The following is a 21,871-nucleotide window of genomic DNA, read 5'->3' as shown; positions in this document are numbered from 1 at the left end:
CATCAGTTCCGAGTTTTGTGGTGTCCTTGACTTTTGGGGTTATTCTATCGTGAGTAACTTTCTTCCCATCCACTCGTCTCAGGCAATCCAAGGGCGCCATGCGACGCTTCGGCAGTTCAATGTGGGTGCGGAATTAAATCTGAACGACCAATCATTGATACTATTTTTTACACGCCGAAATATATACTCAACACATTGATTGTAAGGAACAGGGAAACCAAGGCACTATGAGGAACTCAACCTTAAACACCTTTAATTCCAAGATCATTTGCGATAATAAGGGCCGCTTTTTCACCAATCGCCAGGGTAGCGGAGTAAGTGTTCTGCGCAGAACCGGGTTAGAATCAGGTGCTAAGGAAAAAACTACCCGGACTTACGCAGTTGACATTAGCAGGCGGGATGGAGAGATCTACAGGTAACGTAAACATCAGATGCAAGATGGACAAGGGTGAGTACCTACCAGCGATCTTCAATCCCGTAACGCCGTAAACGTTGAGGTCCTTGTCGACGACTCCGCCTTGTTCTCTTGGCTTCATAGGGCAAGTCCCGAGCTACCACACGATGTCAGTATTATATTACGAAAGTAGATATGATGCGACCCACGGAATGCCAGGTTGTTGCAACTGAGCGCGTGATTTTTTATGATGAGGCTAAGATTGCTGAGCGAGAACCCGAAACTCACCAAAGTTCCTGACGTTTGCAGCGATGGCTTCGTCGTCTTCCTTGCTATAAGTAATTTTAGGCGCATCCAGTGCAACAGGGCCGTTCTCAGCGAGGGCCGCAGCTGCCGGGCTGCCCGCAGCGAACTGAGGATGTGCGGGAGCAAGTGGGCCACGATATACACCCATTCGGCGAAGTAACTCCCGACCTTTCTTGTAACCCCATCGAAGAGCGGCGACGTCGGCCGGACTGAAAATAAAATATTAGAAGACAGCGGAAACTCCTCTCCTCGTTACCCACTGGTTCAAAAATCCTGCATCAAAATCAGGATGGGCGTAGATATCATCGGAAGCAATGTGAAGATGTCCACGAGAGGCGGGATATCCCTGCGCAACAAATCGGGTAAGGTGAAAGCTGCTTACGAACAGAAAACCTACGAGGAAGCATCCCGACGCCATGAATTTGATCGGAGGCAACGCAGACTGATCAGCAGGAAGGCTAACCCGGGCGATGAGATTTGATTCGTGTTAGGGACATCCAACATACCCGGCCAAGGCGCTAAGCCAAAACAAGGGCTTATCCGGTTTGTCGGCGAAGCTCGTTTTCCAATATTCTTGGAAATCAGGACCTAATTCCTCCAGTTCGTCTTCCCGGGGCCGCATTTTAATGGCCGCGTCCACACCGCTGAGGGAAATGATCAATACCTGGAGATATGTGTGAAAAAAAATAGAGCCGCTTACTTTCCTCCCAATAGTCCAGAACCATCAGCGGCCCATTGAGGTAAAATTTCTGGTAAGAAAGTTAGGTCAGCACGATTAGCTCCCGCAGTTAACGCTAACACATTAACTTACTACCCCACTCCTCAGGCTCTCCACGGAAAAGAGGGTCATATGTCTCGGTATTTCCGTCCGCAATATACGGTGTTACAAGGAACGGATGATCTAAAGACCTGATATAGGAGCGGTTCTTTTGAGAGCATACCGTCCACTTACCGTCATAGTCCTTGCCCACGCCGGGGAGGTCTACAATCTGCTTGATACCGAATTTTTCCAAGATCGACGCAGCACCGATACCCGATCGCTCAAGGATCAGGGAGCTACCCATGGCACCCGCGGAGACGACCACAAGGCGACTTGCGCGAACCGTGTGCACAGTCTGCTCCGCATCGGGATAGACCTGCTTGTCGAACACATATTCGACGCCGACTGCCCGGGTTCCCCTACAATTTATCAGCTAATGTTCCAAAAGGGCACTCCATAACGCACTCGAAAATGACACGTTTTACCCGCGTTCCGTCGAACACGGAGAGGTTCTTGCTCTCAGAATTGTAGAGGTAATGATGCTGTTACCGCAATAAGCATGCTGTGAAAAACAAGTGTGATCAACATACGGCAGCATCGGACCGGCGTCCACTAGTTGAGATATATCTGATGAGGAAGATCAACTCAAATTCGGCAATTATAATGTCAGCACGCATACTTTGGCATTCTCTGTCAAGGAGGTCAGCGCGCCCTAGATAATAATCAACTGAGCTATACTCACGAAAAATACATTGACTGATTCAGGGTCGAGGTTGTTTCCTTCCTCAGATTCCGGTCGGTCTTTTTCGAACTTGGGACCAATCTCAAGGAACTGCTTAGGGATCTCCATCATTTCAGCATTCCCTCCGAAAGATGCCTTGATGGGTCCTGAGGAACCGTGGGTCTTCCTAGTAGGGTCGACCTCATAGGTTTCGGCCTAGAGCATGGAAGCATTCATCAACTGAGTCGATACAGGACCAGTGTTCAGCGCACTTTCTGGAGTAGAGGGATAATATCCTTGGATCCCCAGCCTTCATTACCGAATTCGGTCTCCCAGGAGTCAAAGTCAGACGCGGCAGGGCGGTTGTATAACATAAAGTTGACGGAAGAGCCTTGATCGCGTCAAGTCAGTGCATCTTCATGACTCAGGGATGAGATACTCACCTCCACCAATGCAGCGACCAGAAGGGACGACGACAGCCCTACCTGCGACGTGTTCGCTAGGCTTGGACTCGTAGAATTGCATTGTCTTGCTGGTTGGAACCAAATGGGTGATATATTGACCGGGCTGGACGTGCTCTAACTTGTCCTTGGTAGTAGGCCCAGCCTCAAGAATGAGGATCTTGAGGTTGGGGTCGGCCTTGGACAAACGACCAGCGATGATGCACGCCGCAGTTCCTCCTACGCATCATCAGTAAGCGCATAGAGGATGTTAGCAAGAGGCGCGCACCCCCAGCGAAAATAAGATCATAGTTCGATTCAATAGTATGAGGAGCCATTGTAGATGATGCTTGAGAAGGAGTAGAGATCCTAGGGGAAGAGAAGCGAAGACCGGAAGATGAAATACGCGCTCTTCAAATGAGAATGGAATTTCGAAGTTGATAGGAGTCTGTTTGGAATCAAGAATTGAGACCGAAGACCGAACGTGAGAGCAAGCGCCAAAAACAACGGAGATGTAAAAGCGAACAACCCACGTACACCGAGTGGTTGTGATTCTGGGCTTGATACAACGCTATGATAGTATCAGGCGAGACTGATGGAATGAGTGGTTACTGAAAATGCTTACCCGGCCAATGAACAACGGCGTTCATGATAATGCTGTACTGATCTGTGCTGTAGAAGAATTCGCCAAATCGTCAGCTGGCACTGAAACAGGCAAGGAATCAGACTAAACGTACCCCACCATCACCACAAGACTGCGATGAATGTTTCCATCAGTCCAATAATTAATGGCTCCCGTCCTTGATGTTCGGGACATTCGTATTTCTGCCATCCATTGGTACCCACATGGAACGGGTAAAAGCTACTTGCTTGACTGGTCCCAACAATCAGATGTCGCAAGGAACCTGATTCGTGTGCGAAAATGATGATCGGTCAGGGCTCAGAAGTTACTTCAACCAAGCCGCCTTGTGGCTTGCCGAAACAGCTTAGCCGTTGAATCTCTCCAAAACCGAAGTACTGAGAATCGGAACCCATTTCAAGATCACTCGGAATTGATGATACTGCAGTGAGGTAAAAGCAGCCCAAAAGGTGTGCCGCTACACAGTGCTGCAGAGCCCTTCTGTGCGATGAGGTCCAATCCTCTACAACAGATCCAGTGCAGGTCTCCGAAGTTAATTTTGTGGAGCTTATAACCCTAATCTGCTAAGGGATGATCAATAGCGTCGAAGAAACCAGTCGATCGTCGATCGCAGGGTCTTCACAATCGGCGGACGAGGGAATAACGAAAAGGTAGATTGTCAAAGCATTAAGCATCTGACTCTCAGATCTCATTTGTAGAGACGACCTTGAATGAACGAGCAGTTCATATATCATTTCGTACAATTGTAAATCTGAATCAAAACACGAAAAAGACGTTCCCGTGTAATGGCCCCACCCTCGTCAAGGAACAGCGGAGTATCTGGAACGGCTGTCAGTTTGTTTAAAATGACGAGGCAGTTGTACCAAGTTTTCAAATGGCGTACGGTCAAGGCAAACAGGACAAAATCCCACCAATACGATCCAACACAAATGCTTGCGTATCGGCGCCCACGTCCGCTTTCGTCGATGCATTGAAGACGCTTACGCTCACGAAACATCCCTGAGTCACCACATCCGCCTCTGCGGGGAGATGTGTTGTCCCACACCGTTCCACATCCGTTGCATCCTCATCCGCGTTGATCCTCGAAAGTATAAAGCTAAAGTCCGAGGGCTCTGGACACTTGGAAGTGGACGGATAGTTAACGTTGACGCTAATGCCAGGAGGAAGGATGGTTCCCTTTGCAGACGTCAGGGCTTGCACGAATTTAACGCTCAACTGGGCATATGTTAGTGCCGCAAGTGTGTTGGTGGAGTTGGGGTCAGACTCGAGGGTGGTGTAAGAAATCTGCGAACCCGTATTTGCCGAAAATGCTACAGAGGGTATACCTTCCAAAGCAGCTTCACATGCAGCGCCTCTGCAAACGATGTAAGATAAGGTGTAGTGATTACTACGAGGTGAGCTCACACTGTGCCGGAATTCAAAATGACTGGTCCCAAGTTGTCTGCATATCACGTCAAACAGCGGAATATGATGAACAGGTGATGTTCTTACTTCCTACATTCGGACCGCTAACGACAAAATCGGGTGCACTGCCGTCGAAGAATTGTGGTGCAAGTGTCTGGATCCCAAATCGGACAGAGTCAACGGGGAAGGAGTTGACGTAGTTCAAGCGCGCTGCAAACCATTCAGCCTAGAAAGTGTCGAAAGCGATAAGCACGTACGGTCAGATGCATTGAACCCTTCGGCAGGAGAGAAGATTGGACACGTATCAAATTCGCAGGGGATCAAGAGTATCGTTGGCGGCGCGCTAGACGAGCCCGTACCAGACTCATTTTCGGCCGGACAAGAAAGGACGACCTGCCTCCAGTCAGATACATTGCACTCCAAGAGAGAGGTGACACGTACATCGTACCCCGCCTTCTTCAAAGCATCATTCTGCGCTCGAACCGACGCAACTGCCCAGCCATCGTCGTTGGTCAAGACGACCTTATTTCGCGTCGTCGCCCAAGAGGTCTGGAAGCCAAAGAGGGCTAAAAGGGTCACAGGGAACGCGATATTGCTGAACATTCTCAATATGAAGGAAAGGAAGAGGCCTGTGGCGCCTTTTATGTCCTCGTCGGTGATGGTGATGATTGTATTATGTCCTCGTGCGTCGTGAGGTTTTTCTTTTCCTCTCACGAATGAAACATGTGCCACGAAGCCTTCGAACGTGCATAGATGTGATTCGTGGACATCCAAGGAGTCCCGGGTTCACCATCGCTGAACACTGGAACCGTGTGGGAGCAGAGGGGAGCAAGAAAATCATGAGCGCAGTCAGACAATTATTACAGCACAGCCCTCCGGTCAGCTCCGATCCGAGCTCCAGCCGCCATCGAAATGGCCAATCAATCCAGTTTTCCAGTTCTTGCCTCAAATACATCTTTCCAAGCGAAGTTCTAGGAAACGTCCTCAAGCCCCGCGCTCTTCAATTCAGAAAAACCATCTATCACCAATTTGTCCCTGATAGGAGGAGTCGGAATTCACGAGGGGCAGCACTTTCGAGGCAGTTCTTTAGATTGTGCATTACTACGGTGCTTGCCAGGTACATATGTGATTTCTTCATCAAAAATATTTGGTTTCAAACTAGCTCACGCTCAGGGAATGACAGTTGATTTCTACTGTCTTTGGCGACTGACCCACGGTGGAGACATGAACCCATGGATCCATAATAATCCAGTCAGAAGCATCGGAGTCGGAGTCGAACTTGAAGTCGTTTCGTCTCGGAGGAAATAGGAACTCTCCCCAAACGCTTCCATGGATGTTTGCAGCCAGCGGATTAAGTCGAAAGTAGACCTGTGTGTGGGTCTTAAGTAGTAGCACTGCAACAAAGGAGCTGAATAGTATCTACATATGGACCTGTACTTTTACCGTCAAGATCAGCAAGCCAAGCATACTGGGCAGAATCTACGGTGGTGGTGACTGCCATGCAGCAACAGATCAGCCAGAAGTCCTCGAAGAATTTTGATATTAAGACGATCTACCAAGGTCCAATCCCTTTCGGATATATGGGTGATCCTCTCTAAATACATCCAGAATCGTCTGTATGTGCTGACGAAACCAGCTGTCAAAATGTGTTCCTATAAGGTGCCGGGCAAAAGCTTGTCCCAAAGTCAGATAGAGCGTTGCGGAGGAACGTCCAAGTCCAACAAGGATATCATAAATCCTGAATCCATCAAGAGAAAGAATGAATAGAAGAGAAAGGCGCACGCACGATCTTTGCTCCATGAAAGCCCTAAGCGCATCTGTATTGATAAGTGTACGTTTGTATTCCCACCCCAGGACAGGAGAATAATTTGGGTCTACGATCAGTTTTGTCGTCTCGCCTTCGAGGAGGGAAGCTATTTCATGAATTCGTGGCTCCACGGACGATGTCGGATCAATGGCATTGAATAGTATGATAAACTTCCTCGTCAGAGGATCGATGTATCCCACAGAGCCCACTGGAATGACCTGTTCAAACATTGGTATATAATGATCAGTACTTTTTGCTAAAAAAAGCTGGTGATCAGCGTAATACAGCCAAGGAAGAAAACAACGGACTGGAACATGGACTGTAGTACCAGCGCGACCAGCCAGAGTTCCTTCGTTCGCCGAACATACAACGATTCACAAAATCAAGCCCAATATCCTGATCGGGAAAATCCCACTCTTCGATAAAATTAAGAGAAATCGAAGGGCAAACGGTAATTTCGACATCAGTAGTCAACGAACGTAGGTATCGCCACTTCTTGATAGGGTCTATCAGACGCTTTACGATCCCAGGCATGGCTTCCATGATGGTAAGATGCTGCACTCGTGGTTTTGTGTTTGGTTTTCTGCAGGAGCAGAAGCGATTATGCTCTATGAAATTCCTGGACCCGCAACGACGATAGTGGTAGATAATGGTTAGCCGTGTAATTTGTGGAGGAACCCAGAAACGGGGGATGTGGATTTGTGAATCATCAACATAGTCAACATAGATATGTGTTGCATGTGCAGGTGTATTAGGACCGCGGAATATCTTCCGAAGCGTAGATACCACTCCTCGGTTGGCTTCAATGGACGGTGTGCACTTGTCGGCAAGAAGTAGCGCTGGCACGGTTACGTAGTTTATCCCGAAAGTTATGGTGCGGCAGAGCATTGGATGAGAGATTGAGGATAGCGACTTGATGCTATACAATCGTCCTCCATTATAGGAGAAGGGAATGAACGAGTGCGTAGAATTCACTTCCTTCATCGCGGCAGACCACTGTTTGGATACAAGAGAGCAAACCAAGAACGTTTTAACTTGATCATCGATAGAATATTGGGCAGCCCAGAGTTCGGAAAGAATGCGCACGACGAGTTCGAACACAAGTGTCATGGGAGTACAGATTTGAGTGTGCCGGACCCGGTCCGTGTTCCAAGTTCCTCGGATTCTCCGGCCCGATTTATCCACCAACATAATCAATCAACAGTCTTCCAGTCTTGTAGCATGACACGACTGCTTTTGTATCACTCTGTCATTAAGGCCCAGGGGTTCAATGTTCAGTTGTCGCCGGCAGGAATCTGGATATCGCATCAATAATACTAGAGTACACATTGCAATTGGTGGTACATCCGGAACCTTCTTATGCCGAACCGTGGACGCCTTTGTAACGGAAACACCAAACGAAGACCTGGAACGATGGTAGGACGGAACTCCACACTGGAGGGAAAGCAATGGTAATACCCTGGAGTATTTGGCCCAGTCCAACTCAGTGGGATTTCGGTGCCTCCGCACGTATTCACAGGCAATTCAATACCAATGCCTTATGTTTCTACTTACGCCTCACGGAGTGAGCCTAACTTGACCAGCAGATTCAGTAGTTCCTGGATGACAAAGTCTTCACTGAGTGCTAATGCATGTCTTCTTACGCCCACGCCATACTACAGCCTTCAAGTTCTACCGTCTCACCCACCGCTCTAAATGGGGAGGCATACCATCCCTTACCGGCCTTCTTTTGCCACAGATCAGTTCTAATTGTAGATTCAGTCTCTTATCTCTTTGTCCTCGGCGGCCCGAGCCCTGTTCTTTCATTAAAAAACCCGGCTATCTCGAGCTTAACCGAATGAAACTCCACTTTCGACGCGGAAAAACTTCGGCATTCGTGGACCAGCTGCTCTCGCATTTGCGAAGATCGTCCGACCAGCATGATACTAAAGAGCCCCACGGCATAGAATCTCCTCATTGCCCCCTACTATGTCTCTGCTCAAAGTATCTGGAACAAAGATCGTCGATGAGGAGGGTAAAGAGGTCATTCTGCGAGGAGCAGGTCTAGGTGGTTGGATGAAGTGAGTGTTTCTGCTCCTCGCTTTGCCCAAGTCATCTCTAATCACTCGTAGTATGGAGAATTTCATTTCAGGCATACAATATTTCATTTCCACGAATGCATGGTGGGAACTAACTACTGCTAGGATACCCTGGCTGTGAATTCCAGATTCGCGAAGCATTGGCCGATACTATTGGACAAGAAAAATCCGATTTCTTCTTCGACAAGGTCCGTAGACTCGCTCTTCCAGAATTCCCCCTTTGCCGACTTAATACAGTTCTTGGAATACTTCTTCATGGACGCCGACGCAGCCTTCTTTAGCAGCCTCGGGCTGAACTGCATCAGGCTCCCTTTTAATTACCACCACTTTGAAGGTACGCACTGTCCGCAGTATACGTCACTTTCGTTGACTTTCCTTGGCAGACGATATGAATCCCCGCGTTTTGAAGGAATCTGGATTCAAGCACCTCGATCGAGTGATCAACCTCTGTGCGCAGCACAAGATATACACCATCTTAGATCTGCACGCCACTCCTGGCGGACAGAATACCGACTGGCATTCTGACCATGGAGGACATATTGCGAATTGTACGTCCGTTCTTTGTGCACCGTAGACGGACAGTTCTAACTGGAGATTTACTAGTCTGGAACCACAAAGACTTTCAGGACCGCACCGTATGGCTCTGGGAACGCCTCGCCGAGCACTACAAATCCAACAAATGGATCGCAGGCTACAACCCCATGAACGAGCCCACCGACTCCAAACACATCCGGGTCGTCTCCTTCTACGACCGGATCCACAAGGCCATCCGCGCCATCGACCCAGACCACGCCATCTTCTTCGATGGCAACACCTTCGCGTCCGATTTCAGCCACTTTGGCGACATCCACAAGCAGTGGGACAACACGGCCTATGCGATCCACGATTACTCCCTCTTCGGCTTCCCCGCCCCGCCGGAAGACTACGTAGGTAGCGAGCCGCAGCTGCACAGACTCAGGCGGAGCTATGAGAAGAAGCGAGAGTGGATGGACCAGCGCGGGCTTTGCGTGTGGAATGGCGAATGGGGCCCCGTCTACGCCAGGAGGCAGTACGACGGAGACGCCACAGACGCCATCAACACCATGCGCTACAAAGTCCTCAAAGACCAACTCGATATCTACAACAAGGACCGTCTCAGCTGGACTATCTGGCTGTACAAGGACATCGGGTACCAAGGGATGGTCTACGTGCCCCAGGAGACGCCGTACATGACGCTCTTCAAGGACTTCCTCGCCAAGAAACACCGTCTTGCCGTTGACGCCTGGGGCACAGACGATTCTGCCGTTCGACACGTCTACCAGCCACTGATAGACCACATCAACAAGGAGATCCCGCCCAAGTTCCGCGAGCTCTACCCCTTCCCTGTGTGGAAGCTCGACGCACGCGTGGGCAGGCTCGCGAGGAACATCCTCGTTGCAGAGTTTCTCGTGCAGGAGTGGGCGGATCACTTCATCGGGAAGGATAAGGATGAACTCGATCGCATTGCTGCCAGTTTCAGGTTCGACCACTGTGTGAAGAGGGAGGGGTTGAACAACATCTTGATGGAGAACGCGAAACTCTTCGAGTAGATGGACAGATGAAAAGAAAACACATGTACTATTAGCGATTGGCAGATGAGCTGCCACCAATTCATCTCAATTCCGATATAATGTTCAACGTCAATCGCATTCAGAAACTATGAAATCCGAACAAGGGTATAACAAATCAACTGCTAGAAAGTCGAAAATCGAGGGAATCATGAATAAATACGGTCTTCCAGCCCACTCTAAGAAACGACCGGTACCTCAACGGGCCCGACGTGAGGTATCTATGCGTGTAAAGTGCGGGGTATCACTCAGTTTTTCCCATTACCCTTGCTTTTCTCGGCAGCTGATGAGGTTTCTGCAGCGGCTGAGTCGCTTGCCGTAGCAGAAGCCGCATCGGTAGCTGAAGCAACGTCTGTAGCAGATGCGACACCTGATGACGCCGCGTCCGTGGCTGACACAACAGCCGATGCAGTATCACCCTTGCTCGTAGCCGAAGAATTCTTTCCACCCTTGGTCGAAGCAGCACTAGTCGCAGAAGCAGTGGCTTCAGATGCTGAAGCCGTCACTGAAGCCGAAGCCGAAACCGAATCGGAAACGGAAGCTGAATCCGTCACTGAAGCTGATGCAACGACACTACTAGTACTGTTAGCAGCCGCCGTCGCAGTAGCCGAGACACTTTCAGAGGCCACAGATGATGATGAAGCAGTACTGTTGCTTGCGGGCTGTCCATCATCAGTGACAGTGAACTAGTCAAAGAGATGAGCAGGGGCACAGCATAGAATTCTGAAAACTCACAAAGACAACATCATCCAAGGAACCATGCTGAGCAATTGCAACAATGACTGGCTGGTGGTTCGCTGCTGCGTTGATAGAACTGAGCTTGTAGACGCCAGCTGGGAGACCTTTGTCAACACTGGCGGTGACCACGCCGTTGACTGCCGCTCCGTTCACACCCTGTGAATGATTGCGTCAGCATCCATTTTCATATGTTAAAGAAACATAACTACCTTGAAGAATGCAAATGTCTTGGGATCAGTAGGTGTTTTCTGGTCGAGGGAATCCAACTCCTCGATAACAACATGTGTATGCCCAATAATCTGTCCCTGGGCATTCAGCTGTTGAGGCGCAGAGAAATAGTTCGCCGTTGCATTAACGAAATTGCCGGTCTGCATGTTCTGAATAGCCATCGTGATATCAAACGCCGTGTTAGACTTGAGGGTACCAAAGTTTTGCGGGTTCGTGAACTTGGAGCTCGGCATGTTATCGGTAGTGGGGATAGCGCCGATGGGGATGGGATTGCAGGAACCAGTCTTGATCTGTTCGCCATTGGTAATGGGAGCATCGACGGTAAGGCAAAAGTTGATGAAGTTGTTCGTAGTCGTGAGGGACGGAGACTGTCCAGTAACCGGTGGACTTTGGCCGTCATTGGAAAAGTTACCAATGACACGAGGGTCGAGCGCTGATGATGATATGAAGTGAGCGGATGTCATAACATAACAAAAAAAACTAACTCAGAGATGTTTGTGGATCACCATTATTTGCAGTGCTGTTACCAGAGGTACCTGTACTAGACTAGACAATAGCTCTTAGCAAGAAAAACAGCAGACGGGGAAATAGGACGCACTGATGCAGCAGAGCTAGAGGTCGCCGTTCCGCTACCGGAGTTATCATTAACGGCGGAACTCGTAGCAGACTATGAACGGCAACATTAACGGCAGGTTATAGATACCCCAGATGAACATACCGAAGCTGCCGACGTGCTTGCAGCGTTTCCAGAATTTCCGGTGTTGGATTTGCCGTTACCTGATTTGCCGGTGCTCGACTAGAGACGCCGTTACTAAGTTTCATGACAAGGATACTGCTTGTGACACGTACCGACGCAGCAGATGTCGTTGTTGCGCTTCCCGAGCTGCCTGATGATTGTTATCAGTTGAAGTACAAGGTGCAAGTAGGTAAGGTATGCCTCAAGCGGATTCCTTCAAGTTGACACCACGTGGCGGTCGGCTTGCTATGTAGCGGGAGAGCATTTTTGGGGAAAATGGCTCCGAGGCATCCTCCCAATTGTTATTTAGAACAATGCCTCGGATGCCGTTTTAGAGATTTTGCCTCTACACACCCATAGATACGATGCTGGATGCCACGTGGTTCCGCTTGAGGTATACCTTAGTTATTATCCTTACCGTTTCCAACCGTACTGCTTGCGGAACTGTTGGAGCCACTGTTACTGCTATTACCCGAGCTGTTGTTACCGGTATTGTTGTCTAAAAAGGGCTGAATGTAAGATCTCTGCAAGAATAAGCAACGGAACTCATACTGCTTCCAGAATTATTGGAACTGCCGTTTCCTGTGGAGCTATTGGAGCCACTGCTACCACTGTTGCTGTTGCCGGTATTGCCTAGAAAAGGTCAAATCTAGAAAATCCCCCAAAAGATAAGCAAAGAAAGCCGTACCATTCCCACTGCTAGTTGAACCAGAAGTATCGGAGCTGCCGTTCCCAGCTGCAGATCCGTCTGAGTTGTTGTTCGAACCATCGTCTGTTCTCAATGTGAGCGACTATCTAGCAAGGGATCGTGAAAACGTACTACTTCCAGAGCTGCCGGTGCTCGACGTCGAAGTGGCGGCGGCGGCGGTAGCGGTCACGGTTACAGTCTGAGTGATAACGCTCTGAGCCTATATATCTCGTCAACAATACGAAAATAACCGAACGCAAATCGTTCCAGTTTCAACGTTCAACGCACATCACAGGATTGCGACTGATCAGACTGTTGTTGAAAGCCATTGTGAGGCGCAGCTTCAACGGCCAAGGCAGAGAAATACAATCCCAGCAAAGCGATACAAAGAGCCTTGGAAAACATTTCGACAAAATCGCAAGCAAAAGAATGGATTTAAAGAACGGGATGCGTTGAGAGCTTGAAAGTGAAAACAGAAAATGAAATGAAGCAAGAGCACGACACCAGTGTCGGCAGTTGTATGCGCACTGGGCGATGGGAGGAAGGAAAGGAGAAAGTGGACCATCCATCGTTCGTGCCTCGGCTTTAAACGTCCGCGTGTGCCACCCTGCATCTTCGGAACGGCATCTCGGCGAAGCTATATTTGGATTGATCGTTCCTCGATCTCCTTCTCACCATTGTTGCCTATCCTTATCCCAGCGGGCGGTGCTGCAGTATACAAGGGATACGTTTATTTCCGAACAGGTAACCCTTTCTACTTGTCGTACAAATGGAATCTCTTATGCTATCTACCACATCACGGCCTTCCACAAGGCTTTTGGTATTGACAGATCTCACATCTATGATCCTTCATGTCAACTGAGAGGTAGAACGGTTTCTAGCGTCTTTGATTGGGCGGAGGTACCTTCATTATACTTAGCCCTGTTTCTGTGTGGCTACTGTGCGATATCTTACCTTGCACCAACGCTTGAAACCTGATACGGCTGCTCTCTCTCTCTCTCTCTCTCTCTCATCGACCTCTCAATACTTTCTCAAGGACTAGGGGCATAAAGCTCTAGAGTCTAGCCACCCTTGATCCATATTTCCTGGGAACGCACTTCTCCTCGACTGCCTTCTATCTTTAGCTTGGGAAATGGATTCATATCCTGTCGCCAACGTAGCTTGGTTACGACTAGTGCCTTGATCATTCTAGTACCATCGGATGTGAACCTATACTACCGGATCTTCACTGTTCAGCACCGCTTGACATCTCTATCTCACGCTTGTGGTCACCGCCGACCCGCAAACCGCATACTGCCATCTAATAATATCCTTACTCATTTGAATTCTGGACGATCTCATTGAACGACCGGTTGTCGATGGTTCAATTAATTACCGCGCATGCCAACTTCTTTCTTCATCACACATCGGTGTGTTCCTGCATGTGTACAGTTGATAGTTGGTATGGGCCAGCTTCCTAATACAGGTCCTAAGGACCTAGGCAAGTAAGCGTGTTACCTGCTCCGCTAGATGGGATCTCCTATTTCCCGAGATGGTGCCGACGCTGTGTCTCACGTACTTGAGTTGTGAACGCAGCGCGTTGATCTCGTCCGTTCGGATAACTCGCCAAAGAAGCAGCAATGATGTTGGTTGAGTAGGCCGGAGTCGATATTGCTACGTGCTGGAACTCCGTGTACTACTTTAATCAAAGGTTTGAACTGCCATGGTACTTCCCTGCTGAGTTTGATGATACGACACATGCTCAGATTTTCCTCCACGCGCAACCAAAAGTAATTCCGCGTATGACCAACAATCACCAGGAGCTTCCCATATCATGACGAGCATCAGTGAGAGCCTTTCCTTCTAGCATTGGATATTCTGAATTTCGGAACGTTGTAATATTCCGAAGGCTCAAAAGCACTTCCAATTCCTCGAAACCAAGACCTTCAAATCATTCTCATCAATTATTCCAATAATTACAACACATGAAAATATAAGTGCTACAAAAGGTCTACTGATCCTTAGAAAAATAAGCAAAGCCATCCATTTGTTTGCTACAACCCAAAGACCGCCAATTGGAAGTTCTCGAAAGTACGCAGCAAAGAAAAGATCCCCCGACGACACAAGCCAGTACTGCAATAGCAAGGTCATCGCGCCTCCGTGTTGCAAGCAGAGCACAGAAGACAAGGGCGGCAAAAATTAGATAACCAATACGGGAGGCAGTGCCTCCGTAATAGTGGTTAAACTATTAAGAACAGATACTACACTTGATCTAAGCCAAAAGGCCAGAGTGGTGAGGTTGTCGGGTGTCGGGATCAGGTTTATATACCTCCGAGCTTTGAGCACAGACCATGTCTGCTTTTGGAAAGTTGCACGTCAGACCGATGCTCCTGCTTCCGAGTCCCACCCATCGAGGACGTGAGGATTTCGCTACTATGTACCATAGAAGACCCAAATATACAATAGATAAAGAAACCAACGAATAGCAGTCCTGCATGTCCCGCTAAGTACTTTGTCGACAGCCTGGAAAAGCCGATATCAAAGTTGACGGAGTATCTGATAAAAAGAGCGACCTGACAAAAAGTCAAGAAGCTTGAAGACTCATTGCGGATAGCCGAAGGGACCATAATACACAAGCACTAGAGCCTCACTATGCGTATAACGACGCGTCGTCCACTGAATCTAATTCATAACTTCAGGTCTCTCGCAAACTTTGAACATCGGTAAACACAATTACCTTTCGATTCCTTCACTTTCTCCTCCTCTACAGCCTACCGCACAGCTTTTCTCACCGTCACAAACCCATCACTCAACGTATAATTTAGTCCAAAAGCAGTAGCCAGCTCACACAAAGCATCCCGTGTCTTCTCGCCCGTAGGCGGAATAGTCATCTCCGCAGGCGCATGATCGTCATCTACAAAGGTCTTCAACCATAGGCGCAGCACCGAAGGGTCGATATCGGGGAACTCCTCAGGGATTTCAGAAGATGCTGATATTTTCAGTTTCTTCTGAGACCCCTGTACGGAAATCACCTCTGTCGACTCCTTTTTAAACTTGGGATTCCTCACTATTGTCTGGCCTCCTTTGTGTGTGAGCTTTAGGTGCAAGCTTTTGGCAAGAGGGGCCAATCTTGGATCTGCAGTGAACGGGATGACAAAGCTGCTGACATCAGGGTCGTCCGCAAACTCCTGCAGACGCTTCTCAAGCAAGCTGATATCGGAAACTTGTTGAAGGTCAGGAATTTCTTTAAAGAAAAACTGCTTGGCCTCGCTACAACCATTCTTCAGTAGCTTCCCAGCCTCTTCATCGATATTAAACCCAACTTTTTCCTCGGGTGCCCTGAACGAATCGGTTAGGACTTCAACTTCTTCATCCTCCTCCCTTTGCCGTTTTCCATTCTGACTGAGTACGTCCGCCAGTAGCCTGTTTCCGACTACAATAGGGCCCTGGGTTCTCTTCGTCAAAATTACAACATCCGATTCCGGTGTAGCATCCAAGGAAAACACATCGGCAAGCTTCGCAGCCTTGGAGTTAAATGCATCACAGGGAATGGTCATGGACCTGGGACCATCAACGTCTGAAGTGAATTGACGGAGTTTACAAACGAGGGATTTCACTGGATTGACAGTTAGTTCTCCAATCTCGAGTGGACTGGGTTTTATCATCTACGTACCTGGACCATTCTTTGCTAGCTTCCTTAGACCTTTCTTGATTGAGGGTACCCTCCGTTGCCTCAAAACTAACTCTAAACGCCTTTCATCAATCACTTTTCCCAGGCGGGACTTCCGAGGCTTCGTCAATATCACCGTCATGGTCCCTTCTGGCTGCCACACCGCCAGCCTGAACAGACTAGCCAGTTGCTTTGCTTTTTCGACATTGGAAACCCGAACCGAGGTTGAACTCGTTGGGTCTAATATCCATTTCCGCAACTTTTTCGCTATGGAACGTATCGGTGTGTCCAAAAGATCTCCGCGGATGATACCTCTCAACTCTTCGTCGTCATCAACGACAGTAGGCGTATTCGACCGAAGTGTGAATGTGACGCATAAGTTGCCTCGAGAGTCAGAATAGTGAAGATCGAACACGATCCCGAGAGCATATACAGCGTCTTCGATCTCCTCGGTCTTGCAGCGCACCGTGAGACAGCCATCCAGGTTCGCATGACGGTTCTCCCCTGCTATGAAAGTTCGCATTTCATTGACGATAGAATCTAGTTCCGTATTGCGGTCTATAGGTGCGGCGGCAGACAGGACGTGCTGCGATGCAGTTAAAACGTCGCCATTGTCAGCATTAGATCCGTCTCCCATAGAACCTCAGGCTAGATAAGTACGTAAACACAGGTTGTGACCTTAGTGAAAATGACATTAGGAAGAATACTTGCCAAACCTATTTTCCTCTTTCGACGCTTTCAAAACTGCGAACTCTGAATCGTTGAAGAGACACTGCTGGACGCGACCACCGAGGTAGAAGACACGTAATGTTGTTGGAAATTTCACACGAGTCGGATTGTTATGTAGGGCGCCGAAATACCGGCAGTCAACGGTACGTTCGAATAGGATTATGTAGAGCTGCTGTTTGTGGTGGTTCTTCTTGTCTTTTATCATCTGACCTGACAACAGTTTTTGGGTGGCGCCCGTTGAGTATCGTAAACGAAGCCGGCTCTCAGTTTTCGGCCAACACTACGGCCTTATTGTCATGTTATCACTCCTCCCGGCCGCTCTGTTCCTCCAAAGCTTCGTATTTCGCAATGTTGCACGTTCGAGGGGCGAAGCACATGACTTTGCTGTGGTTATTATTAGCAGTGTTACGTCCCACCCATTCCTATTTCCCTCCTACAATGATCAGACTCGCATTAGTACTGGCTCTCCTCTACCTGCAGAGCGTCCACGGGAGCAACATCGTCCTGACAAACGACGATGGTTGGGCCGTGGCTTTGGTTCGAGCTCAGAATGACGCGCTAAAGGCTGCAGGGCATGACGTAGGTCAAACCTCCTTTGCAGGTGACAGCGTAAACGATTAAGGGTGTAACGAACAGGTCGTGCTTTCATGCCCTGCAGAAAATAAATCGGGTACAGGGTCTTCAAGCGCAACAGCCACGGTGCTTGCCTCCCCGTGCGAGTTTGATACATGCCCAGCTGGGTCTCCCGCGGAGGGCTTCAATGCGTCCGATCGTGAGTCGATACCGTTCCTCGAGGGTTCTTGGAGTTTAGATGAAACACAGCTCATTTGAACTACGTCAACGCATTTCCTGTCGACTCGGCCCGGTATGGAATCCAGACACTCGCACCCCAATTCTTCAACGGCAGCGCACCCGATTTCGTCGTCAGCGGTCCAAATGTCGGGAGTACGTGGGCATATTATAAGCACCTATTCATCTGCTAACACTCGTTTTTGCGCAGATAACTTGGGATCCACCGTGCTCATCTCTGGGACAGTGTGAGCGTGCCTTTCTCTCCAGCAGGGGACGAGCCGCAGCTGACCTCGTTTCCGTTAACTCTTCTCATGATCATCATTACAATAGCGGTGCGGCATGTGAAGCAGCACACGAGGGTATCCCTTCTATCGCCTTCTCCGCAGCAACAGGTTCCCAAGTGTCGTATACCACCCTCGAATCCAATCCAGACTCGGCAGACACCCTCGCGGCACGAACATATGCTGCTTTGAGCGTCCAGTTTGTGCAGGCGCTGACGGCGGCAGGGGGGACAATTCTCCCAACGAATGTCAGCGTCAACGTGAACTATCCTTCGACGAGCAATTGTCCAGACGTATCAAATTTCAGCTTTGTGTTGTCTAGGATCAATGAGGACACAAGCGCGACGGATGTGGAATGGTGTGGAACAACTAATTTGCCTGCAGAGTCGAATGTGGTGAAACAGGGGTGTTTCGCTAGCGTGAGCGTCTTCAACGCATCGACCAAAAGCGATGTAGATGCCAATACGCAAGCATTTGTACTGGGTAGGATCAACGGGAGTCTAACTTGCTTGCCTGATGGTAGTAGCAGCAATGGACAAGTCACGAACGATGGTGCGATAACGATGGAGACGACGACGAAGACGACGGTGGCAGCGGCGATGGTGATGGCGATGATGACGAGTTGATCCCTAAAACTATACTTATTGAACGTGAACTGATTGTGCCTCCCACACTTGCAAATTCAGACTCTCTAGTTAATCTGTTTCTGTCCCCACTTCATTGTTGACTGTTCTCTCAACCGTCGTATCTTCACACGTAGTGAGAAGTAGATCGCACACTCAAGACCAAGACCTGTATCTCGAACCGTGTTTTCTTCCAGCATCGCGACCCTCTGGCGGGCTCACCACGTCTATTGACATTCCGAGGCGCTGCTCCCGTGCAATTGAAACCGCATTGGTAGTCCTGTCGATGTTGAGAACGGTGTAATGCAAAAGAATTGTACAAATCTACCTGCCAAGAATTGATCTGAGTAAGGGTCAGCAATGGTAAGAGACAACAGATGTCTAAGTATTCCAGAAGGTGTCCTTGAAACGAGAAACTGCCTGTCTGTAGACCGGAAGTCCTACGGTGTTCAGTTACTTTAACATTAAAAACATAGCTAGTCAATAGACGCACAAATTTCCTCCTTTGTCCTCATATTAGTCCATTGTATGGATGACGGTGCGCAAGATACCTCTAAAAATCATTAGGAGTGGTTTGAAGGCAGAGAACCCTACTCACAAGGAGCGGCACCATTGCTTCTCTGCTCTAATTGTCGCAAGTACATCGTGTAGGTGAAGGTTATAAACGTAGCCAGATTTCAGCAAAGCTGGGAAGGGAAATTCAGCAATGTAGTGGTGGGAGGAAGAGGAAAGACGCGCAATATGTTTGTCTCAGCTTGACGCGCCTCTTCTCAGAACAGCCAGCATCGAATTCGCCCAATCCTTTGTCGTCGCCATGACTCTGATATTTTCAGCAGAATCTTGGTGGCCAGCGACATGTTATATCTATCTTCACTTTGAACGAGATGCACGCCCGTACCAACAGGCTAACTGCCGTTTTTTGTCTTAAGTACCCCAACAGCGCCATCGCCTCACGAACCTGCAATTCTGGACCTCAGGCAGTGCGTTTCTTGTCTAATAATGGACGAAGCTAAGATGCTGACGAGACAGATATTCTCCTTGCACTCATTTGGGGTGTTTCAGGACAAGGAACAGTCTACGAGGCGCAACAGCTTTTAGCTTGTCTGCGTTCACTTTGCTGAAAGGTACCTATTTCATTGATGCCTACTAAATACTACACAGGTGACTGATGATACGCTAGAGTGTCCTATTGTGTTCCATACACGGTCCGATATGAGAAAACGAGGGAAAATATGCAAGGTTCACACTAGGTTGGCACGATAATCGTCACCGAAATCTCGTATTCTTGATCATTCTTCCGGCACCTTGCTGGTAAGGCATCCAGGTATTCACGAGTCGGCGCTGTTATGACGTCCATCTTGTCAGTTCCAAAGAGCTGCCGACACCCGACTGCGACAGATTCCAAACGTTGCAGCTGACGACCCTTGTCACCTTCTGGCCGGAAACAACGAGACTCAATCATCTCCGTAACAAACCCCTCATACGCAATCATGTTCTGGACTAGATACATCGACTCTGTGTGCGGACCCTCTGGTCCCTCACCATCTCTCCAATGATACCCACTCGACCATACTAGTTCGAGGTCCTTGAGCCTCGGCAGCATAGGATATCTACGGCTGTAATCAGTTAGTCGGGGCACACGCGTCAGGTCTCGCAAGACACTACGTGACAGCATATACCCATCGTAACCGTCGAGCTTATCCGATGCTTCATGTACAACAAGCCGGGTGAGTGTAGGCAGCTCTGTGAGCACCCGCATCAATGTCAGATCGTCGAAAGGCATCTTGCTCAGGACGAGCGAATGAAGTCGGTGGCTCGCCAGAGAAGGCAGCCGATTGAATTCAGTCACTCGGCTTTGGATTTCCGAAATCCCGTAGCTCGCCACGTTGACTTCAAGCGCCAGATGACGCAAGAATGGCATTTCCAGGAGCCGCAGCAGTGTCGGGATATCCGTACACGAAGAAAGTTTCAAGGCACGGATACTGCTCGTGGCTGACACAGATTCAATGTCACTCGATGAGTCACAGTTCCCCGATATCACTGCACGGTGTATTTGAGGACACGTCAGATGCGCGAGAACGGCGTCTATCTCGCAATCATGGAACTCAGCAGACTTGATGTCGTGAACAGGCCATTGTCTAGGTCGTGGCCCGAACAGCAAATTGGCGGACGGGCAGGTATCGCGCACCTCGAGCCAATCCCTGTGGGTGACCGATGTGAGGAGGAGCGTCTTACTGGGGTTCTCTTCCGACTTCTGGACTAGGACCCCAATTGTTCGAGACGTTAGATGCTGCTCAAGGAAGAAAGGCTGGGGGTCGATGACGGGCTTATAATTGTCGTCTACAGGGCCAACAATACGACAGCATCTCTTCCTCAACTTCTCACATCGGCGGGCTAACTTTCTTGCCTGTGGAGATTCTTGAGAAAGCGCTTTGTACAGATCTTTGCAAGGTCCCGTCCAGCCTTTGGTCTTCGGCGGTTCAGACGGTGTGGCATCTTTCGGCCTGCTGTATGGACTGGGCCTAGCGCTCTGACTTTGCGTGATGGGGCTGCTCTTAGGCATTCTGAACTTCAGAGATGTTGATCGAAGACTTCTCGACTCCCAGCTGAGGACCTACTAGAATGAAAACTGCAGTGGCAACGGGGTTGAAACTTGAATCTTGGGGAGCTCTTGTAATGGAGGTTGATGATGGACACAATAAAAGAAATATGTGGCTCTTATATGTGCTCACACGCTATGACTCGTCTGAGCAACCAAAAACAATAACGCTTGGTGGTGGTGGGAGGGAAAGACGAGATGCGCTGGCCCACCCTGAGTCCACTGACGGTCCACGCGTTTGTGGCGCGGTTGATTGCCAAGTTGCCGAGCGCTGTGTGGCCAAATCGTCTAAGTCAAACAATAGGCGACTTTCCTTCGGGGCCGGTACTTCGATATCAACGACGTTATGAGTCACGAATATTCGATCGAATCCTTACAATGGCACCCTACAATGCGTATCGAGGGCAACGGCAACGGCAACATCACTGCATCTAAGTTTGGATCTGACTTCGTCTGGCTAGCGCTCGCCAAGCGTCGACGGTCTATCATTAAGATTTGGCTTGGATGGTGGTCTTTCAATTACCGGTATTTCTTTGGATTACTCGCCGGCCGCCATGAAACAAAGGTGCTTTGCCGTTCCATCTTCACATGATCTTCAACAGGCGTTTCTTCGATGATACTTGGTCAGGGTTACCTCCACATCTCCCTTCGTTAGCTCAATATAATGGCGCG

The 21,871-nt window shown here is 49.1% G+C and overlaps 10 protein-coding genes across 10 annotated transcripts; 2 read left to right on the top strand and 8 right to left on the bottom strand.

Annotated features, from left to right (window-relative positions):
• Window positions 1–242: 242 nt before the first annotated feature.
• EV420DRAFT_1639153 (GMC oxidoreductase-domain-containing protein) lies at window positions 243–2,959 on the bottom strand (the record flags this gene model as incomplete). Its single annotated transcript, XM_060476932.1, has 18 exons — window positions 243–323; window positions 378–409; window positions 461–551; window positions 604–623; window positions 683–909; window positions 961–1,046; window positions 1,098–1,158; window positions 1,207–1,344; window positions 1,401–1,449; window positions 1,512–1,601; window positions 1,653–1,879; window positions 1,926–2,002; window positions 2,051–2,072; window positions 2,134–2,150; window positions 2,203–2,397; window positions 2,454–2,572; window positions 2,625–2,861; window positions 2,911–2,959. The coding sequence occupies 18 exons, from the start codon at window positions 2,957–2,959 to the stop codon at window positions 243–245; spliced, it is 1,818 nt and encodes a 605-aa protein (XP_060334531.1).
• Window positions 2,960–4,146: 1,187 nt separating this feature from the next.
• EV420DRAFT_1618899 (sure-like protein) lies at window positions 4,147–5,268 on the bottom strand (the record flags this gene model as incomplete). Its single annotated transcript, XM_060475404.1, has 5 exons — window positions 4,147–4,615; window positions 4,666–4,702; window positions 4,753–4,875; window positions 4,923–5,058; window positions 5,107–5,268. 5 exons carry the CDS (start codon window positions 5,266–5,268, stop codon window positions 4,147–4,149), a joined length of 927 nt encoding a protein of 308 aa, XP_060334530.1.
• Window positions 5,269–5,686: 418 nt separating this feature from the next.
• EV420DRAFT_1745596 (uncharacterized protein) lies at window positions 5,687–7,585 on the bottom strand (the record flags this gene model as incomplete). The annotated part of the gene is made up of 6 exons (XM_060480141.1): window positions 5,687–5,797; window positions 5,881–6,059; window positions 6,109–6,159; window positions 6,222–6,403; window positions 6,452–6,728; window positions 6,781–7,585. The coding sequence occupies 6 exons, from the start codon at window positions 7,580–7,582 to the stop codon at window positions 5,687–5,689; spliced, it is 1,602 nt and encodes a 533-aa protein (XP_060334529.1).
• An 855-nt stretch (window positions 7,586–8,440) lies between these two features.
• On the top strand, window positions 8,441–10,118 carry EV420DRAFT_1618896 (glycoside hydrolase family 5 protein; the record flags this gene model as incomplete). The annotated part of the gene is made up of 6 exons (XM_060475403.1): window positions 8,441–8,532; window positions 8,584–8,603; window positions 8,656–8,738; window positions 8,788–8,884; window positions 8,934–9,098; window positions 9,154–10,118. The coding sequence occupies 6 exons, from the start codon at window positions 8,441–8,443 to the stop codon at window positions 10,116–10,118; spliced, it is 1,422 nt and encodes a 473-aa protein (XP_060334528.1).
• A 133-nt stretch (window positions 10,119–10,251) lies between these two features.
• On the bottom strand, window positions 10,252–11,744 carry EV420DRAFT_1152794 (uncharacterized protein). Its single transcript, XM_060466107.1, has 4 exons — window positions 11,701–11,744; window positions 11,084–11,648; window positions 10,872–11,030; window positions 10,252–10,822 (listed from the first exon to the last, which is right to left on the bottom strand). Exons 2-4 carry the CDS (start codon window positions 11,564–11,566, stop codon window positions 10,385–10,387), a joined length of 1,080 nt encoding a protein of 359 aa, XP_060334527.1. The 5' UTR covers window positions 11,567–11,648; window positions 11,701–11,744; the 3' UTR covers window positions 10,252–10,384.
• EV420DRAFT_1152744 (uncharacterized protein) lies at window positions 11,436–13,181 on the bottom strand. The gene is made up of 11 exons (XM_060466106.1): window positions 12,894–13,181; window positions 12,815–12,838; window positions 12,659–12,725; window positions 12,527–12,610; window positions 12,394–12,471; window positions 12,257–12,337; window positions 11,952–11,985; window positions 11,821–11,898; window positions 11,701–11,769; window positions 11,588–11,648; window positions 11,436–11,535 (listed from the first exon to the last, which is right to left on the bottom strand). The coding sequence occupies exons 1-10, from the start codon at window positions 13,137–13,139 to the stop codon at window positions 11,588–11,590; spliced, it is 822 nt and encodes a 273-aa protein (XP_060334526.1). The 5' UTR covers window positions 13,140–13,181; the 3' UTR covers window positions 11,436–11,535.
• An 802-nt stretch (window positions 13,182–13,983) lies between these two features.
• EV420DRAFT_1522590 (uncharacterized protein) lies at window positions 13,984–14,796 on the bottom strand. The gene is made up of 2 exons (XM_060472260.1): window positions 14,272–14,796; window positions 13,984–14,216 (listed from the first exon to the last, which is right to left on the bottom strand). Exon 1 carries the CDS (start codon window positions 14,654–14,656, stop codon window positions 14,417–14,419), a length of 240 nt encoding a protein of 79 aa, XP_060334525.1. The 5' UTR covers window positions 14,657–14,796; the 3' UTR covers window positions 13,984–14,216; window positions 14,272–14,416.
• A 480-nt stretch (window positions 14,797–15,276) lies between these two features.
• Window positions 15,277–16,812, bottom strand: EV420DRAFT_1639149 (uncharacterized protein; the record flags this gene model as incomplete). The annotated part of the gene is made up of 2 exons (XM_060476931.1): window positions 15,277–16,121; window positions 16,179–16,812. 2 exons carry the CDS (start codon window positions 16,810–16,812, stop codon window positions 15,277–15,279), a joined length of 1,479 nt encoding a protein of 492 aa, XP_060334524.1.
• A 530-nt stretch (window positions 16,813–17,342) lies between these two features.
• Window positions 17,343–18,603, top strand: EV420DRAFT_1476814 (sure-like protein; the record flags this gene model as incomplete). The annotated part of the gene is made up of 5 exons (XM_060469359.1): window positions 17,343–17,483; window positions 17,541–17,676; window positions 17,727–17,849; window positions 17,905–17,941; window positions 18,027–18,603. The coding sequence occupies 5 exons, from the start codon at window positions 17,343–17,345 to the stop codon at window positions 18,601–18,603; spliced, it is 1,014 nt and encodes a 337-aa protein (XP_060334523.1).
• A 1,109-nt stretch (window positions 18,604–19,712) lies between these two features.
• EV420DRAFT_1152681 (uncharacterized protein) lies at window positions 19,713–21,475 on the bottom strand. The gene has a single exon (XM_060466105.1). The coding sequence runs from the start codon at window positions 21,161–21,163 to the stop codon at window positions 19,847–19,849; it is 1,317 nt and encodes a 438-aa protein (XP_060334522.1). The 5' UTR covers window positions 21,164–21,475; the 3' UTR covers window positions 19,713–19,846.
• Between the last annotated feature and the right edge of the window lie 396 nt (window positions 21,476–21,871).

This window comes from Desarmillaria tabescens (assembly GCF_030435595.1).
Source record: "Desarmillaria tabescens strain CCBAS 213 chromosome Unknown EV420scaffold_8, whole genome shotgun sequence".
Classification (NCBI taxonomy): Eukaryota; Fungi; Basidiomycota; class Agaricomycetes; order Agaricales; family Physalacriaceae; genus Desarmillaria; species Desarmillaria tabescens.
The sequence above is the reverse complement of the archived record's forward strand: the minus strand, read 5'-3'. Positions and strand labels throughout refer to the sequence as shown.

What these genes read in the sequence shown, in the direction of transcription:
- EV420DRAFT_1152794 (XM_060466107.1), bottom strand. Translation starts at nt 11,566, where the DNA reads ATGACATCCGCTCACTTCATATCATCATCAGCGCTCGACCCTCGTGTC. An exon ending in AGACATTTGCATTCTTCAAG is followed by an intron (nt 11,031 to 11,083) that starts GTAGTTATGTTT and finishes AATCATTCACAG; the next exon opens with GGTGTGAACGGAGCGGCAGT. An exon ending in CCTTGGATGATGTTGTCTTT is followed by an intron (nt 10,823 to 10,871) that starts GTGAGTTTTCAG and finishes CTCTTTGACTAG; the next exon opens with TTCACTGTCACTGATGATGG.
- EV420DRAFT_1152744 (XM_060466106.1), bottom strand. Translation starts at nt 13,139, where the DNA reads ATGCAGGGTGGCACACGCGGACGTTTAAAGCCGAGGCACGAACGATGG. An exon ending in ATCAGTCGCAATCCTGTGAT is followed by an intron (nt 12,726 to 12,814) that starts GTGCGTTGAACG and finishes GTTATCACTCAG; the next exon opens with ACTGTAACCGTGACCGCTAC. An exon ending in AAGCAGTACGGTTGGAAACG is followed by an intron (nt 11,986 to 12,256) that starts GTAAGGATAATA and finishes ATCATCAGGCAG; the next exon opens with CTCGGGAAGCGCAACAACGA.
- EV420DRAFT_1522590 (XM_060472260.1), bottom strand. Translation starts at nt 14,656, where the DNA reads ATGACCTTGCTATTGCAGTACTGGCTTGTGTCGTCGGGGGATCTTTTC.
- EV420DRAFT_1152681 (XM_060466105.1), bottom strand. Translation starts at nt 21,163, where the DNA reads ATGCCTAAGAGCAGCCCCATCACGCAAAGTCAGAGCGCTAGGCCCAGT.